Raw genomic sequence first — 18,619 nt, forward strand, 5'->3', positions numbered from 1 at the left:
AGCAGGTCCCAATCTGCATTTTCTTTAAGAAGTTTCCTGTTAGGAATTCCCTACACCAATGAAATCACAGATCTAGTTCCCCAAAAAATCAGAGACAGAATAGCATGGCATAAAAAGTGCTGTTCTTGGAACCAGGGGACCTAGGTTCAAATCCCTCTCATATTTACAGCTATATGATAATAGGCCTATCGTCTAGTCTCAGCTTCATTAACTGTAAAATTAGGGGATCGGATTAAGACATCCAAAGTTCTTTCCAGCGTTACAATCCAGCCCCGGCCCCAGTATTAGCCATTTAATGAGGGTTTTGTGAAGTAATTGGCCAATTTTACAATGCTGTGCAGATGTTTTAAATTATAAATTTCTATAGAAATTTCTGGGTCATCTTGTGAGTGTGTAGTAGCTTTTTTTTTTTTTAACTGTCAATGTGAAAGCATTAAAGTAGCTGATTATAATTGTTACCTTCTTGGAAGATATGGCAGCAAGAATAATTCTGTTCAACGACCTAATAACAAACATCAGATGATCCATCCAGTATAGTCAAGTTTGAAGAGAGGTTCCCATAGGTTGGGAGATCCTCCAGGTGCTCCTGATTGTAGTTCATGTTCTAATTGTGTTAAGACCCAGGGCTTGGCAGACTCTCCTAGAAGAGATCTCTAATCCTTCAAAGAGTTTGCCCTTTCCATCCAATAGGAAAGATTAATGGGAGAGTGGGTCTCCGACCGACTCAAATTTCAATATACATTTAGATGAATCCCCAGGAGTGCCTGTCTATCAGTATGTATCATATGAAAAGATAATACGGTTGGATGACAAATTAGGTCCACAATTAAAAAAGAGAATTGCTTTTAGGTAACTTCAAAGTTCTTTTACTGACCTCAAGGTTCCTGTAAAAGCAAAGGGCCCTTTTTCATTTTACCATTGTATTCTGTATGATGAGACATGAGAGACCACTAGCTCTGATGAGTATCATGCAGAGATCAGTGAAGAGATGCATGGTCAGTGTGAGCTGACTGCAGCATAGCTGCAGCGAGGAACTCTAAGAAGCAGGTGGGAAAGATGTCATCAATGAATTATAAAACAGGACGAGAAGATAGACTAGTCACTTGCAAGAACATGAGACGATGGGCAGCGGAGAGGGCCATTGGCTCAGTTTACAGGAGAACAGGGACAGAAGTCAGGCAGGATGAGCAGGCTGGACTGAGCTGTGATTGACATCACTGCAGGAAACCCCCACAGCATTTAGCTGCCAAATTCAGTTGAGGTGTAATAGTCTAATGGTTATGGACTAATATTTTTCTCTCTGTGAAGAGAGCTGTTGAAGTATGAATGTGAGCCTAGATATTACCAGGGGAAAATGACAGAACGGATATAATAATGTGAGTTTTGGATATCACCACTCGAACTGTGAAAAAAGCTACCAAAGAATCCCTCTTCCTTCATTTTAACTACAAAATGGGACAAATTTGAAAATCTGTTTTTTGGTGAATGTCTACCCCCTCCCCAGTATACAGCTTTCTTAATTAAATGTATAGCAATAATAGTAATGATAATAATAATAACATAATAGCTCTCATTTATAGAGTGTTTTGAGGTTTGCAAAGTGCTTGTATATCTACATCATCTCTTGCCATATTGTACAAAGAAAAAAACAATACACCAAGATGCTCTTTCCCTCTCCACTAATAATTTGCTTTATGACAGTGGGCAAACCACTTAAATTCTGTGGAGTTCATTTGGCTTGTTTGTAAAGGGTAAAATGTAAACATCTTACCTGTTTTAAAGAAGGAAATTGAACTAGATTGTAGGATGATGTAGTAGAGGAAGAATAGGATGATGTAGTAGAAGGAACACCAGGTTAAGGATGAGAATACATGGGTACAAGTCTTTTCTCTGCCATTGGCCAAGTTATTCAACCCTTCTGTATCTTGGGCTTCTCACTGTCAAATGGAAGGGCAGGGGATGATTCTTTAGATACTTTTCAGCTTCAAAATTCTATGATTCTATTGTTTTATGAGGGGAAAAAAAATTTCCAAAGGAATCTCGTTTTCAGTGTCTCTTGTAACACTCTTTCTTCAAGGAGTTGTATAAGATAAACTATTTACTTTAATGCCACACTTATCCCTTACTTATCTTCTACCAGATGCACAAAATTCTTGAAGTGCTGAAGACTGAGCAGAACATTTACAATACGGTATTTCATGAAATCATTCGACAAATCAGTGTGGAGTGCTCAGACAGAGGAGAACTTTTGGCTAATATAAGGTCAGAGCTTTGAGGGTGCTAATAGTTGTCCTTTATTTTCCAAACAATATCACGATTATCTTTGTTTTTCAAAAAATGATAAAATCTCTTTCCCTATTTTAAGAATAGGTAGTCATGTTTCCCCTTTCTTTCCTGTGATGACCTCAAAGAGAATAAAACTGTCTCAGCATTGGCAGGGATCCAGAAGCCATGCAATGCAACCTATATCTGAATATAAATCTATATCTGAACAAAATCCTTAACAAATGATCATTTAGGCTCTGTTTAAAGAACTGTAGTTAAGAATTGGCTACTTCTCAAGGCAGCCAATCCATGTTGGGATGACTCTTAACTAGATGTGTTTCTTCATGTGAAGTAAAAAATCTTCATTTTTTTTCAACTTGATCCTCAGTTGTGCTTTCTGGGGGCCATTCCTCTTCCAGAAGAAAGCCTTTCAGATATTTTTAGGCGACTACAGTAACCCCCTCCCCCAGCCACCTTCTCCCTTACCACATCTTTTCTTCTCTAGACTAAACTTTTCCAATTCCTTCAGCCAGTCCTCTCATGACATGATCAAATGAGGTCATACTTGTAAAGCTCCTTACAGACAACAAAGACCCCTTTCATGGGAGAGAGTGACTTCTATGAACCACTGGTATTTTCTTCTAGAACCCCTGTTTCATGTCCCTGGAAACACCAGCAGATGGAGGGAATAATTTGGGATATGCGAGTTGAGGAGTGTCCCTCTAAAGGGTGGAGAAAGATGCACGGATATTTTTCAAGTTATAAAATACCTCTTGAAATAGTAATAGTATAATCACTTCTCAAGGTTTTATTTAAATAACATAGCAAAAATTGTGACTTTCTCTCTCACTAGATATGGACCTCATGACTGATCTTCTCAAATACCCCATGGTTTATTGAGACAGTCTCAGAATTGTCACAGAGGTGTATCCCAGGCTGTCTCAGAACTTGAATAGCTATAACCTAAGACTTATGGCAGAGTTCTGAGAGGAAAACTACTCAGATCTAGGATTTGGCTACCTATAGTCAAGTCTTTCTTCTCCATAGCTTTCCCAGTTGTTTTCCTGTTCCTGCATCTGCCCTAGAGTTTGTTGAATAGTCTTAATTCTCCTTTGCAGAATTGATTTTCAGATCATCAAAATTACCATTGACTGAATCTCTGGTATATTTGCCAAGAACTAATATGAGGAGAATCTATAAGCTACTTGAAGTGGCGACATTCCAAGTATTGCTTGTTAAATTAAATTGCTACATTACTTGTTAATGGAGGGATGGCGTTATCTCGGCACATTCAGTCATTAGCAAAAACTAGATCGTCCTGTAATAAGTTCGTGGCACAACAACATAGGTACTAGGCTGTGCTCTATATGTGCATTGGCCAGTGATTGGTGGGTGATGATAAGTTTTAGCTGAATCCTTAATGTCTTCTGAAGACTTGACTAGTAACTGAGGGCCTCTTCCCTGAGTTAATCTGCATGGAAATTCCATGATGTTGGGTAGATGCTAGCTGGGGATGTGTGATCAAGTTCTCCATACTAGAAAAATGATGCCGTTATGAAGATGTTTGGCCTGGCACATAAAAAATACTTAATAAATGCTTATTGACTGATGAAATCAAATTCTAGCTACTGCCATGTTTTAGTGGATACTACAAGTCACAGTGGAAGAAGTTTCCTGGATCCTATCAGGGCTTTATTTGTGCACTGGTACCTTTCCTATATCCTTTCTATGAGACTGAGCATCCTTTACTCATTCAGACTCCTAGTAATGCTAATGCACTGAATTTTGGTCCTTAACCTCCTCCAGAAGTGTGGCTGACAGATATCTCCTAGACAGAAGTACTACACCCTGGCCCCCCGAGAACATTATTCTTGCTTACTGCATAGACCTTGGAAGCAAATAATGGTTCAGTCCGGACTTCTTCCTCCTCAGGTTCTGAGTTTTACCCAAGTGCGTTAGTCCAGCAGGCAGAATGTCTCAATAAGGGCTGGAGACCCTTGAAATCACTCATAGTGACTTTACACATTGGTGCTTCTATGAAATCTTCAGGGCAACCTGGGCAAGCCCAAAGAATTCCTTTCTTCTAAAAGTCACTGGATGGAAGTAATGATGTTGAATTTTGAAATACTTCCTCAGCCATCTTGATTTTTTTTTTTTTGCCAAAGAAATTGGAGTTAAATGACTTGCCCAGGATCACACAGCCAGGAAGTGTTACGTGTCTGAGGCTGGATTTGAACTCAGATCCTCCTGACTTCAGGGTGGTGCTCTAGCCACTGTACCACCTAGCTGCCACCTAGCCAATCTTGAATTCTAATAAACCACATGTAAGCATGGTGACTATTACTCAGATTAGGGCAATTTATACCCATTCACAGAAGCAGCATAGAGTTTTAATAAGATTGTAGAGCTAGAGCAAAAAGGGAGCTCAGAGACCATCTAGTCCAACCTCCCTGTTTTACAGATGAAGGAGCATTAAGTGACTTTGTCAGTGTCACACAGATAAAAAGTGTTGGAGATTTTAGCCCAGGTCCACTGAATGAAGGGTCAGTTCTTATGCACCTAACCACACAAATTCTAGGCATTTCATTAAATATTGGAGGAGACTGGAGGAGATTGGCCAACCTGAATGGTATAGACAAGAATAACTTATCTCTGAAATTCAATTAATTTTAATTTATTAAGTACATACTTAATAGTGCCAATCACTGTGTTAGTGATAAAGTGATGAAAACAAAAACTTTGCCCTCAGAATGCTGCTAATATTATTGGAGGGAAATAACATTTGCATATAATCCAGTATAAAATTTATTCAAGGAGTTCTGGAGGGCCTTAGCAACTGAAGGTATCAGGAAAGGCCTTTGTAGAAAACCAAAAATTCTACAAGGCAAAGAGGGAGAGCCAAGCATGGGGGACAGCTCTTGGGGTCATGAAGATCGAAGATGGAATGAAAGCTCCATACAGGGAAGAGCAAGCAGGAAAGTGTGACAGGAATGCAATGTGCATGGTGTGGAGGGATGGTGAATGGATGTGGAAAGGTGGGCTAGACCTCGATTGTGAAGGACTCCAGATGGCAAAAAGCGGAGGTTATATTTTATCCTCCAGTATTAGGAGGAGAAGAATAATAGTAAAGGAGGGCAGGGAGAGAAATGAGAATAGGAAGTTCCTGAGAGGTGTCCCAAATTTTCTCAATAAAGTATGACATGAGGAGTGGAAAGGAAATGCCATGGGTAGTTTGAGTAAAGAGAAGGTTTGGAACTGATCCTATGAAGAATGAAGTCATGCAAGTGAGTTGGATTTAAGAGAGGACAATGCAAGTTTAGCAGCCTCCCTTTTCCCTCCAGAGCCATCTGGGTCCATGGTCAGAAACATCTCAGGACCACTGGAGATGGCCCTGGATTCAGAGGGAGACCTTGGCTTGTGTAAGGCTAAGGCCTTTAACAAGTCTCGATTTGGTCGGGAAAACTGCCCATTCAGTGATTATTAGGAAATAAATAAGGCAAAGAATGGCCTTTACAAAAAAGTCTGGTAGGGGAAGAGACTCAGGATTTGTGACCAAAACAACCAAGCCCAAAAGAACTCTAGTATAGTAGAGAAGGGGAGGGCCAATTAAATGTACTCACAGTTGACCCAGTCAGCACACTCGAGTGACTCCCTTCTGCATCAAGGATGTAAGTAAGAGTAAAAGAGGCAAATGGCAAAAGTAAGCCAAGATTGGGATTTGGAAAGGGTGGAGGACTGATGGGACAAGGGGACAAAGGGTTTGAAGACAGAGGATTGTATAATGTTGAATTTATTAGCCAAGGCACCAGAATGTAGAGCAGAAACCAAGCCAGAGCTGGGGTGGCAGACTGGAAAACATGGAAAGTAGGGTGACAAGATGATACAATGAGAATATATATATATATGTATATATACATATATATATGTAGGACTGGTGAGGCATAGGGGGATAAAGATGAGAGACTAAGGTCAGAAGAATTCCAGTGTTCTGGACCATGGGCATGGTGACCATGATTTGTTTAGCTATTTCTCAATTGATGAGCACTCCCTAAGCTTCCGATTGTTTACTATACTAAGAACTTTTATAAATGTTTTTGTATATCCAGATCCTTTATTGGAATTATTTGTATTTCTTTAAATATTTTATTTTTAAGAGCTTCTCATCACTCCTGGCCTGATATCCCCTCTTAATTTCAGCCCATAATAATGCTGCTTGTTTTTTGTCTGAGAATACAAAGACAAAAATGAAACATCCCCTGCCCTTAAGAAGTTTACATTCTGTGGCCATTCAGGCCAATTCCAATAGACTTATGATGGAATCATCTGCATCTAGAGAGAGGACTATGGGGATTGAATGCGGATCACAGCATAGTATTTTCATATTTTTGTTATTGTTATTTGCTTATTTTTTCTCATTTTTCACTTTTGATCTGATTTTTTTGGTGTAGCATGATAAATGTGGAATTGCACAGATTTAATCTATATTGGATTACTTGCTGTTTAAGGGAAAGGGGATGAGGAGGGAGGGAGAAAAATTTGGAACACAAAGTTTTGTGAGAGTCAATGTTAAAAACTATCTTTGCCTATATTTTGAAAAATAAAAAGTTATTAGTATAAAAATAAACTCTTTACAACCTGAAAAAAGTTTACATTCTATTGAGAAAAACAATAGGCGCTCTATAAACATATTTGAAATATTTGTTTGCATCTAAGAATGTCTGTTGTCTATCTCTAATTCTGTTACTTTAACTCTTGCATACTTTCCATAAACTATCTCTTATTCACTCTAGTGTCCTTCCCACCTTTTTTTCCCCCTCTTACAGACAGAGGTATGTGAATTTGCTTGACAAAATAGCTCAGCAGATGATTGATTTTTACAAAGACATGGTGGCCCAACGCATAATGGACAAGCGCATCATAGAAGAATTGTATAATTTCAAAAAGGTTGTTGAAGAGCTGAGCAGGTATGAACTTTGATTGTCTTTGAAAAAAAACCTGGTTTTGGAGAGAAATGAAAATATTTGGGAAGACTAGAAACATCAAAATTGAAGTTTCTTCCATTCTTAAAATAGAGAATGGAATTGTGAAAATAATAATGTCACATTTATATGGATCTTTTGATTTCAAATGCCTTTTCCTCAAAACAACTTTGTAAGGTGGGTATAAATGAGAGTATGTGAACAAAAGGTGGCACAAAGCTAAATTTGAGTATTCTACTTTGGCATTCTCTTTGGCAGCTCTTTCTCTCATTTGTTTTGCTCATTGTGGCATTTTGGGAGATCCTTTGGTGGTCTTGTTTTGGCAGTTGAATTACAGATGAAATTATTATAGTTGGTTTTGATGTGAATTCTATTGTCTATTTCCCATGTTTTATTTTATTTTATTTTAAATTACTTAGACTACTCCTACTCCTCAGTCACTCAGCAGAGAGCTTTTTCTGTGCATGAATGGCAGGGAGGGAGAGAAAGCAGTAAATGAATAAATATGATTTGACAGCCCCCTTTTGTCCCTTTATCCTTTTGTCCCTTTCCCCCTCTACCTGTCCTGCTAGAAGTCAGATAAAACAATCCTGAGTCCACATTAGTTCTGTCATTTGGGAAATTTATTAAAAAATGATAAATCAAAATGATAATACTTTTTCTCAGTTTGATCCTTCAACTAGAGCAAGGCTCTGGAGGAGGGTCAAACCTTGTAACTTTCTGTCTTTATATATCTGTGCCTCTTACCAGTAAGGAAACACACAGCTCAGAAACAACTGGGACTTTTTTTTATTTCTAGCAAACTGGCTATGACACTGACTTAGAAAGGAAGTAAATAACTATTTTTTTTAAAAAGAAAATTTTGTATTTAAACACCTGTCTTTTCAAATGGAAAAGGTGGGGAAGGTGAAAACTGTACTTCACTAATTACCTGAATCCTTGGCCAGGGAACAATTTACCAACAATTGGATTCTTTCCACACTCTGGTCACAGCTGACATATGACCAAGTGCCCAAAAATCCTAGCACTCTGGTGGAGCACAGGCTTTTTCCTTCATCTATGCTGAGCATCCCTCTCCTGGAGCTCTTCTCTATCACATGTGCTACACTGTGGCCTGGCTTAGCCCATCTGTGTACCAGAGTGTGTGCGACAGTTTCTTGGAGCCACAGGTAAGAGTGGGGTGGGCTGCCAGGTGGACACCAGAGGTGGATGAGCAGCCCTGAAGAGGGCTCAGCAGCTCCCCCACCAGAGGCACGAGTCCTACTTGAATACCTCCTGAACCCCAAACCCATGAATGATTATGAGGATGTCTCTCCCAAGCATGTGATGACTTCCCTGGGCAGAGAACGGAGGAGAAAATTTGTTCCAATGGCCATGATGGCGGCTGAAACAGGTACTGTGGAGTGCTTAGGGCTTGGTCAGCCATCAGACACCAAGGTCGTCCATGGCATCCTGGTCATCTTCCCTTTTGTCCTGCCACTGGCCAGTAAGGCTGATGACCGTGCAACTGCCTCACTTAACTCCAACCCACGTGATGTCAGTGGTGGTCTTTCAAATCAAAGGATGAACAATAAATTGGTAATTCTGTGACTTTCCCAAGATCATATAGTTGGTGAGTAACAGGGCTGGAAATTGAGCCTCATTCCTCTGACATAAACCTAACGTTCTTTTCGCTACATGTGGTCATGAGCATTTGGTTTTGGAAGATCACTGTACGACCTATGTCATGGAGATGATGGATGTAACACATATCATTGATGAGGGGGATGATGGATGGTAACGGAGAGGACATTTTCAAGCCCAAGTATATTGTGGAATAGACCAAATGTGGCTTCCTTATCCTGGGATGTGGTTCACCAAATATTTTTTAGCAATTAAAAACTTTTAATTCTCTGGCGTTATTAGTTAGTAGTAGTCCATTAGGGCTTAACACCCTGACATTTCTGAACATGTAGCTGAGTTCTAGAGCAAAATAGTTCCACTTTTTGGGGGAAACTCACTTCTAAGGAAGTAAGCTATTCCCAATTTTTATTTTATATCTGAAGACACACACTGAGAGGTTTGTCTTTTGACCTCAAAGAGGTCATGTCTTTTCTAAGGCCACAAGTAATAAGTAACAGCACTGAGATTTTAACCTAGGTAGGTTTTTTCCTGGGTCACTGAAGGAAACAAAATTTCTCCTTTGATTTTAGAGAGCTAGTTCTAGTTCGAGAATATGATTTAAAGTTGAGGAGAAAAGCGGAGGCCATCCATGAGGAGTTGATGTTAGCTCTTCATAATGCCGAGAAGAATGCCAGGTGAGTTTCATAAATCTTAACTAAATTAGATGGAGAAGGGAGAGGCTAACTGTTTTTAAAACAATGAAATGCAAGATGACTATTGATGCCTTTTGTAGAAACTTTATGTATCATTTCTCTTTTGAGGTGAGAGTAGGATAACGAGTCCTAATTTCTTTGGGGAACGAGTCCCAGTTGGTTTTATTTTAATCATTCTGTTAATTGTGCCTTTCATGCTCTTTTCCTGTTTTTTCTTTTTTTGAAACTTGAATCCACTCTTCTTTTCTATTATCATCACATTATTACATTATTTAATAATTTTTAATATTTATATTATCAGAAACTATAGCATGGAATGGCAAAGTCAAAATTCTTAGTTAAGACAAAGAAGTGAAAAAAATGCAAAATGCAATATTGTTTCAAGCTATCATGCTCTTCATAAGATGGAATGAACATACTCTTTATAAGATGGAATGAAAGGGTGTCACTGTTTTGGTCTTATTGACCTGTTATACTTGATGACTACAGCTGCTGTCTTTAGACAAGTCTTGAGCACATACAATTATTCTGTAAGCGGGGAACTAGACCTTATAATATAAGCCTGTAAAAGTGTACAGGAATCCTTTAAATGAGATAATATTTATAAAGGGTCTAGTATAGTGCCTGACAATTTTTAATAAATTATATTTCACTCCTCTCCTCTTCTTTCCCCATTAAAGAACATTTAATATTATCTTTTCTATTTTCTTCAATGTGCCACAGAGCACAAACTAATAGAACCTTGTGAGAACAACTCTTTATCAGAACGATATGATTATATTGAAACAAGAGAGAATATTTCTTCCCAAAGGGATCCTTCAGCAACTTTGTGAATTGTACCTTTAGTGGTCACTGGTCACTAATATGACTTGTTTCCCCTAATATATATATATATATATATATATATATATATACATACATACATACTTGTAACTTTCTGTCTTTATATATCTGTGCCTCTTACCAGTAAGGAAACACACAGCTCAGAAACAATTGGGACTTTTTTTTTTATTTCTAGCAAACTGACTGTGACACTGACTTAGAAAAGGAGTAAATAACTATTTTTTTAAAAAGAAAATTTTGTACTTAAACATCTGTCTTTTCAAATGGAAAAGGTGGGGAAGGTGAAAACTGTACTTCACTAACTACCTGAATCCTTGGCCAGGGAACAATTTACCAACAATTGGATTCTTTCCACACTCTGGTCACAGTTGACATATGACCAAGTGCCCAAAAATTCTAGCACTCTAGTGGAGCGCAGGCTTTTGTGAAAGAAAAAAAAAAAAAAAATATATATATATATATATATAAAACTATCCCTCTTTAAGCAGTTGCTGGAAGAATGTACAGGGATATAATAGTTAATATATCTTATAATTCTCAAATGTTTTCTGTTTCTCTTAATGGACACCCCCCCCCCCCCAGTTACACAAATAATAAAACACAAAAGCCTCCATTGTTTTCTGGTACTGGAAGTTTCTTCCCATCACATGGCAGATAGGTAAGATCTGGGACAGTATAAAATATGTGAATTATCTTAAAACTTGTGTCAAATTTCCAATTATATTAATGTTATATTATTATTATTAATTATAATTATATTTTAATATTTATTATTAATAATTATAATAATTATTAATTAATAATACAGAGTATTTAATTATTTGCCATAACTCTCATGTTTAGATTATATGTTTTTATCAATTATCATTGCTTTAGATGTTGTGTAAAGGCATTAATTAGATTGTAAACCTAATTCAGATGGTGTCTTCTTCCTCAAGTTTTTCTAGATCTCACTCTTTGATGACAATCTGTGCTCTTGATTAATATGAGTGTTTGTTGTGGAGATAGAATTGATGAAATTGACAACTGGTTTGATCTGGTGTGGGGCAGTAAGTGAGAGTGATAATGGAGTAGAGAATGATTTCTAACTTTGAACCTGGTGCATGAAAAGATTATAATATCCCCAAAAGAAATAGAAGCAGTAGAAAGATGCATACATTTAGGTAGAGATATAATGAACTCCATCTGGATATGTTCAGTTTGAGATAACTGTACAGGATGTGCAAATGGAGATGTCTAGTAGGCTTGTTGGAGATATAAGATTGGAACTCAGGAGAGAGAGAAAAAGACTGGATATATAGATATATCTGAGTGATTTGCATCTGGATGCTTATTGAACTACGGGAATTGAGGAGAGAGAAGGTACAGGAGAAAGGAAGGTCCTAGGAGAGGGCTGTAGGGCACACTCCATACACTGGGGTCATGGGTGAAGGGCTTTCAAAGGAGGCTTCAGAGGAAGAGGCAGACAAACAGGAGATCTGGGAGAGAACATCATCAGAAGTAAGGGAAAGCCATTAGTGCAAGACTCTCCTGAAAGGTCACCTAGGGTAAGGACAGAGAACATCCTTTTGGTTACAGCAGCAAAGAGATTGCTGGTGACTTTGCAAAAGACCACACTTCTGGTTTAGGGATGAAGCTAGAAGCCAGACTGCAAAGGGCTTATTGAGTGAGAGGTGAGAAAGGGGAGATAGCCAGCCTACCAATGTTTTTCTAGGAGTTGGACTGTGAGAAGAGGATTGTTGTTCAGTCAGTCACATCCAAGTCTTTGTGACCATTTTGAGGTTTTCTTGGCAAAGATACAGAAGCAGTTTGCTATTTTCTTTTCCAGCTTATTTTGCAGATGAGGAAATTGAGGCAGAGTAAAGTGACTTGTGCAGAGTCATACAGCTAGTAAATGTCTGAGTCTAAGAAAGATGTTTTTCTGACTCCAGACCTGGAACTTTATCTACTGTGCCATTCAGCTGCTCTTGTGAAAGGGGGGAAGGAAAGAGAAATAGATTATTTTGTATAGTGGTTGATATTAGCTAAACAGTAAGAAAATTGAGATTATCACTTCATTCATCACACTTAAAGGAGCCCAGAAACAAGTATTAATTTCTATCCATAATATCTGTCTTTAACTAGATTTAAACTCCTCAAAGAAAATGACATGATATTCTATTTTTTAGCCACTGTTTTAGCTATTGTTTCTTTTCTTTCTTTATGTGTTAGGACTGGAAAACTGATATGATCTGCTCTTTTTAGATAAAGGAAAAATAACAGAAATTAATAAAAACATTTTACAATCAAACTAAAAATTAGTATTCCTGTTGTAAGTTCCTTGAAAAGAAGGAGCTTACTTTTTTTATCCTTAGCACTTAGCACAGTGCTTGGCACTTAACAGATGTTTATTGATTGATTGAATAAATTACAATAGTAGCTGCTGGCATTTACGTAATACTTCAAAGTTTGCAAAGCATATTATATGTGAAGTTGTAATTGAAATATATTGTACAAATTCTAATAAATGAAAGAAGAAAAATAACATGAAAGCTATTTTGAGAAAAGAAAAAATACCTTAGACTTTAGATTTTCATTGACTGCTTTTTCTTGAGAGATTTAGAAGAACCTTTAATATTACCTCTTCTATTTTACTCATGTGAGATGTGCTTATTACCTATATCTTCAGAGACTGTGTCACAGGTATCAGTGTATAGTGAATTTTTATTTTATGAAGAAATTAATGATTTTAGAGCATGACCAAACCAATGTATCCTTTATCATTAAATTTAGAATTGTGGAGCAATATCATGACTTATATACATCACAGAGAATAAGGATGGAAACCGACATTAAGCAGTTAACTTCAGAAAGAGACCTCTGGAACACAGCCAGCTATGACTTGGCCCTAAAGGTAGAGAGAGCTAGACAAAGCTCTGAGCCTTCCCTCCTCCTCCTTTTTTTCCCCCAGATTCATTTTATAATTGTAAATAACACTAATACAAAAACTTAGGGCTAGAGAAATGTATTTTAGCCTTTCCTGAACCTCTTAACTGATAATTCCCTCCTTATCAAGCTGCCTCGTTTTTAGTGACTTTGTAATTATTATCTTCATGTTTATTAGGATATACTTAGGTATTTAATGACTTCTCTACTGGAATGTAAGTTCTTTGTGAGTAGGGATTGTTTCATTAATTATATTTGTGCTATATTTGCACAATAGTAGATGCTTAATAATACTTGATTGATTGATAATTGGTCAATAAAGCTATACACCATGAAGACTGAAGACATTTATTAACTTACTCTTCTGGACAGGAAGTCAGTTAGATGTGGGTTAAAATGCCACTATTTTACTTTTTTTTTTTTTAAACTATATATGGACAAGTCACTTAATCTCTATGAACCTCAGTTTCTTCATCTGTGATGACTGCGTATTTTAAAATCAGCCAGAGTCAGGAATTCAGGTTAAGGGAAAATCTTAGATCTTTATTCTTTGTGGAGGTGAAGGGAGATGGTGATAGGACGGTGAGCAGCCTGTGACAGGAACCTGGCCAGCAGTCTCTCTCCTCTCCCCACCCCTTTCTCTCCATCCACCAAAATCATCCCTATGTCATTTCCTATACAATACATCAGAACTTGCACAAAGAGTGGGCAGGGGCCATTGTTTCTCCAAGCATATATTAATAGAGTATGGTCCAAATTACTGTTTAGCCTCATGTGCTTGGGACCTCAGTGCATCAACTCGAGCTTCAGCCCATTACATCTCCCTCTTTCTTTTGTTTTAGAACACAAGTGGTCATGCCATCCTGAATTCTCAGGGAGGTGAGAGCCCCCATGAGGAGGTGGTGATCACACCCCCCCCTGACTTCTCAGGAAGGGACGTGAAAGCACTAAAAAGGAGATGATCACGCGCCCCTCCTCCCCCCCCCTCGACTTCTCAGGAAGGGAGATGAAAAGCATCAAAGAAAAGTGAGGATTGCTAGCAGGTTTCTGGGCTGAAGGCTCTTATTAGAAACAGGTATGCACAAACCCATCAGCATGGGAGATATTACACAAGCACATAGCAATAACACATAGGCTATTAGTGATGACTCTCCCCACAGTCAGTGCAGGCTCGATGTGGTGTAACAAACATGAATTGTACATGCAAGCAGTGATATAACAAACAATATGAATCACCATGGTGTTGTAAAAGATTTCTAGAAGTCCTAGAAGGAGGGTATGTAAACAAAAGTCACACATACGCCTTCTTCAGCAGCCAAGAGATAGTCCAAAACCAATCTACTGTCCATTGCTTCACATGTCAGGGAATCCAATGATCCCCCCAAGTTTTTGAAATCCTGCACAGTTCTTTTTTATGGTAGGGAATCCAATGATTTCAGCAGATTTTGAAGTCCTGCAACAGTCTTATCATTTCTCAGGGAATCCAATGCTTCCTGAGGGTTTTCAAATCCTACAACAATTTTATCATGTTTCAGAGAATCCAATGATTCCTGAGGGTTTTCAAGTCCTACAACAATCTTATCATGTCTCAGATGATTCCTGAGGGTTTTGAAGTCCAATAATTTTCAATATCCATGAGTCAAACGCCATAACTGCCATGCTCTTTCAATGTGCTAGGCACAATCAGCAACGGAACCACCCGATATTTCTTGGGTCTTCTCCTTCATTTCAAGGGTCTGCTCCGTCTTTCTCCAATGGACAAGGCGAATATGGCTCGTTGGCACCCATATGATTCCTTTTCCATCTGTAGAGATACAAGCAAACCCTCTCCCCCAAGCAGTTAACCTATCTGGTCCCTTCCATTCGCCACTTTCTGGGTCTCTCTACATCACCTGGTGATTATTTAAAGATAGTGGAGCTGCTTGCACTGGACACTGCCTTTCTGGTGGGTTATAAAACCTGTCTGCCAGAGCCAGTGCATCTTTGTCAAAAACCAAGAAGTTAATAGTAAAAAGGGTTAGATTTAGAAGTTCTCTAGGGTTACCTGTGGCTCCCCCTTTCTTTTGTTTTTTGGAGGAGTGTCTTAATGTGTCTGTTTCTCCTCTCTACTATTGCCTGTCCTTGAGGACTAAAAGGTATGCCAATGGTGTGTAAAATGTTATACTGTGCACAAAAGTGTGCAAAATGTTTGGAAGTATATGCAGGACCATTGTCTGTTTTTATTGCTTGTGGCACACCCATAATGGCAAATGCTTGTGTGAGGAATTCAGTGACCACTTGGTCTGTCTCTTTTGCTGCTGGTATTGCAAAAGTGAATCCTAAAAAGGTGTCTACCACAACGTGGATAAAAGACAGAAGACCAAAAGATTTATAATTGGTCACATCCATTTGCCAACTTTCATTAGGTCTCAAACTATGAGGGCTCTTCCCTAGAGGGAGTGTAGGAGCGTGGAAAGGAAGGCAAGCTGTACAGGCTTTTATTATGCTCCTAGCTTCTTCTCTTGTTATTCCAAATTGTAAATGTAAAGCTCCAGCAGCCTGATGATATTTAGAATGAGATTCCTGGGCTTCTTGGAATAAAAGAGTATTGGCCAGCATACTTAGAAGACTATTTGCCTTTGAATTACCATCAAAAATGGGACCTGGAAGTCCACTATGAGAGGGGACATGCAAGATATAAATCTTACCTGTTTGCTTTCTCACTTGCTCTTGAAGTTTCTTAAAGAGCTGATATATATTAGAGGGTGCAAATTTTATTTGGGCTGTGGTAATTCTTTGTACCACACCCACTGAATAGGCCGAATCAGATATTATATTTATGTCTCCTGGATAATAAGTAAGAGCTAGAATGATTGCATACAATTCATTCTGCTGAGTGGACTGAAAAGGAGTTCTAACTACTCTCTTTATAGTTAAGTCATGAGAGTAAAAAGTGCAAATATTATGTTTGGATGCATCTGTAAAGATAGTTAGTCTTTTAAGAGGAACTTTAGAAACTTCAAGAATCCATCACCAATTATGTAATAGTTTGGTTATCTTTAATGGACACCCGTGTGTAAAATTTGGAGCCGTGGCTAATAAAATTTGCTACTCTTGGATGGTCTCACAGCACACATTAATTTGTGTATTAGTATAAAAGGTGTATATAAAAAAAGGTGTATATCTTGTCAAGTCTTGTCTCAGATAATTGTACTGCTCCCTTAATGGCCTTTAATAAAATTCTAGCCACAAGCACTGGGTAAGGAGTAAGGCTTTGTTCTGGTTGTGCTGGAAGGTTCACCTACTCTATCACACTGTCTCCTTGATGAAGGATGCTGTGGGTGCCTTTTGTGTAGCAAAAACTGATATTTTCAAGGGTTTTTGAGTGACTCTTTCAACTTCATTGGATAAAGCTAGTTCAACTTCTCTCAAAACCTCTTGAGCTTCTTTTGTAAGCTGGCGTGGTGAATTTAAAGCACTGTATCCTCTTAAAATATCATATAACAGTTTCAATTGATAGGTAGTCAAGCCTAATACTGGTTGCATCCATTGGATATCTCCTATTAATTTCTGAAAATCATTTAATGTGTTTAGCTTCTCTGTTCTTAAGGACAGTTTTTGTACTGTAAGCACCTTAGGGTATACTTACTTCATATCCTAAATATTGAGAAGGAGCATGTCTTTGAATTTTTTCTGGAGCTATGTACAATTTGTAATTCCTTAGTGTTTGTATGGTCTTTTGTAGACATGCTTCTAACATTTGTTCCTCAGGTGTACATCCCAATATATCATCCCTATACTGTAATAGCATAACTTTTGGGAATGCTTTCCTTACTGGAGTAAGAGCAGCAGCAACATACATTTGACACATTGCGGGGCTGTTTTTCATTCCCTGTGGCAAAACTGTCCATTCATATCTTTTATTAAGCTCAGCTAAGTTAACGCTGGGCACTGAAAAGGCAAATCTTTTCATATCCTCCTTATTCAGAGGGATAGAATAGAAACAATCCTTAATGTCTATAACCATTCTCTAGGGAATTGAGTAGGAGATAGAAGCCCAGGCTGAAGAGTTCCCATAGTTTCCATCTGTTCATTTTCCTTTCTTAAATTAGTCAACATCCTCCATTTTCCAGATTTCTTTTTTTACAACAAATACTGGGGAATTCCAAGGACTTAGAGAATAGTTAATAGACACTTAGTAAGTGTCCCTGGTCAAGTTGCTCCGGTATTATATCTAATAAGGCCTGAATTTCATTGCTACCTAAGGGCCACTGTTCTATCTACACTGGTGTATCAGTTTTCCATTGGATAGGAAGAGGTGAAAGTGTTGGCAGGCCTTTAACAGCAGCCCTGCCTAAAAAGCCGAAGTACTAATTTTTAACCCTAATCGTTGTAAAACGTCTCTTCCCCACAGATTGATGGGGATTTTTTCAACTATAAAAGGAGTAAAAACTCCTCTTTTGCCTTCAAAAGTCCATCTCATAAGGGCAGCATTAATTTCAGCTGCTATTGATCCTCCTACACCAGACATGTAGGTGTCTGTTTTAATCTTTGGCCAGTGACTGGGCCAATTGGCACCTTTAATGACTGTACAATCTGCACCAATGTCTACCAATCCTTCTAATGGTAGGCCATTTATATAGATCATGAAAATAGGTTGGTCAGCTGTTACAGCTGCTGTCCAGTATATTCCTGGATTTTGTGGCTTGGAGTCAGAATCTGGGCGACTATCACCAGGTCGCTTATTAGGAGTCTGTATCAGTAAACCTGATGCTACTACTTCTTCTGGGTGATAAGTCATATATTGTCTACCTGTGTTAGTGACTGGGATATTATCTACAGATTCCCCAGTTTCCCACATTAATGTGTGGATGGACACTTTTGTACGTACTCTCAGGAGGTGAAATGGTCAAGTCTACTGTACCTGGAGGCAAGAGATCCATAGGCTGGAGAGGGAGAGATTTCACTTCTCCAGGGGGTATCTCAGTTGTCCCAGCTGTATACAACTCTATTCTCCCCAATTGTATTCCCTTTCTCCCATCAGGTTGCTTCCTGGCTGATTGATTGTGTAATACCTTTCTCCCATCAGAGGGCTTCCTGGCTGATTGGTCATTTCTGGGTACTGGACTTTTAGGCACTCTCTGGGTGTGTACCATCGGCTGCCATCATGCCCCAAGTGTTTTTTTCCTGGGGCCCTGGGGCTGGGCCCCTCATCCTATTTCCCTGAATCTGTCTACATTCTGAGGCCCAATGGAAGCCTTTGTTGCATTTTGGACATGGGGTATTGGGTCTTATTCTCCCACCCTGTTTTCT

The 18,619-nt window shown here is 38.5% G+C and overlaps 1 protein-coding gene across 6 annotated transcripts in view; it reads left to right on the plus strand.

The window, feature by feature from the left end:
* AXDND1 (axonemal dynein light chain domain containing 1) overlaps window positions 1-18,619 on the plus strand; it is a 121,396-nt gene that overhangs the window by 20,222 nt on the left and 82,555 nt on the right. For 5 of the 6 annotated variants that reach the window (XR_004229298.1, XM_031936962.1, XM_023503919.2 and 2 more), the window contains exons 9-12: window positions 2,141-2,262; window positions 7,089-7,229; window positions 9,437-9,541; window positions 13,175-13,295. Coding sequence is in view for 5 of the 6 variants with exons in the window: in XM_031936962.1 (XP_031792822.1) it covers window positions 2,141-2,262; window positions 7,089-7,229; window positions 9,437-9,541; window positions 13,175-13,295 (489 nt within the window). In the remaining variant the exon portion in view is untranslated. The remainder of the gene's footprint in view (window positions 1-2,140; window positions 2,263-7,088; window positions 7,230-9,436; window positions 9,542-13,174; window positions 13,296-18,619) is intronic. The other variant, XM_031936963.1, reaches the window with a different exon arrangement.

This window comes from Sarcophilus harrisii, chromosome 4, assembly GCF_902635505.1.
Source record: "Sarcophilus harrisii chromosome 4, mSarHar1.11, whole genome shotgun sequence".
In the NCBI taxonomy this organism is placed as follows: domain Eukaryota; kingdom Metazoa; phylum Chordata; class Mammalia; order Dasyuromorphia; family Dasyuridae; genus Sarcophilus; species Sarcophilus harrisii.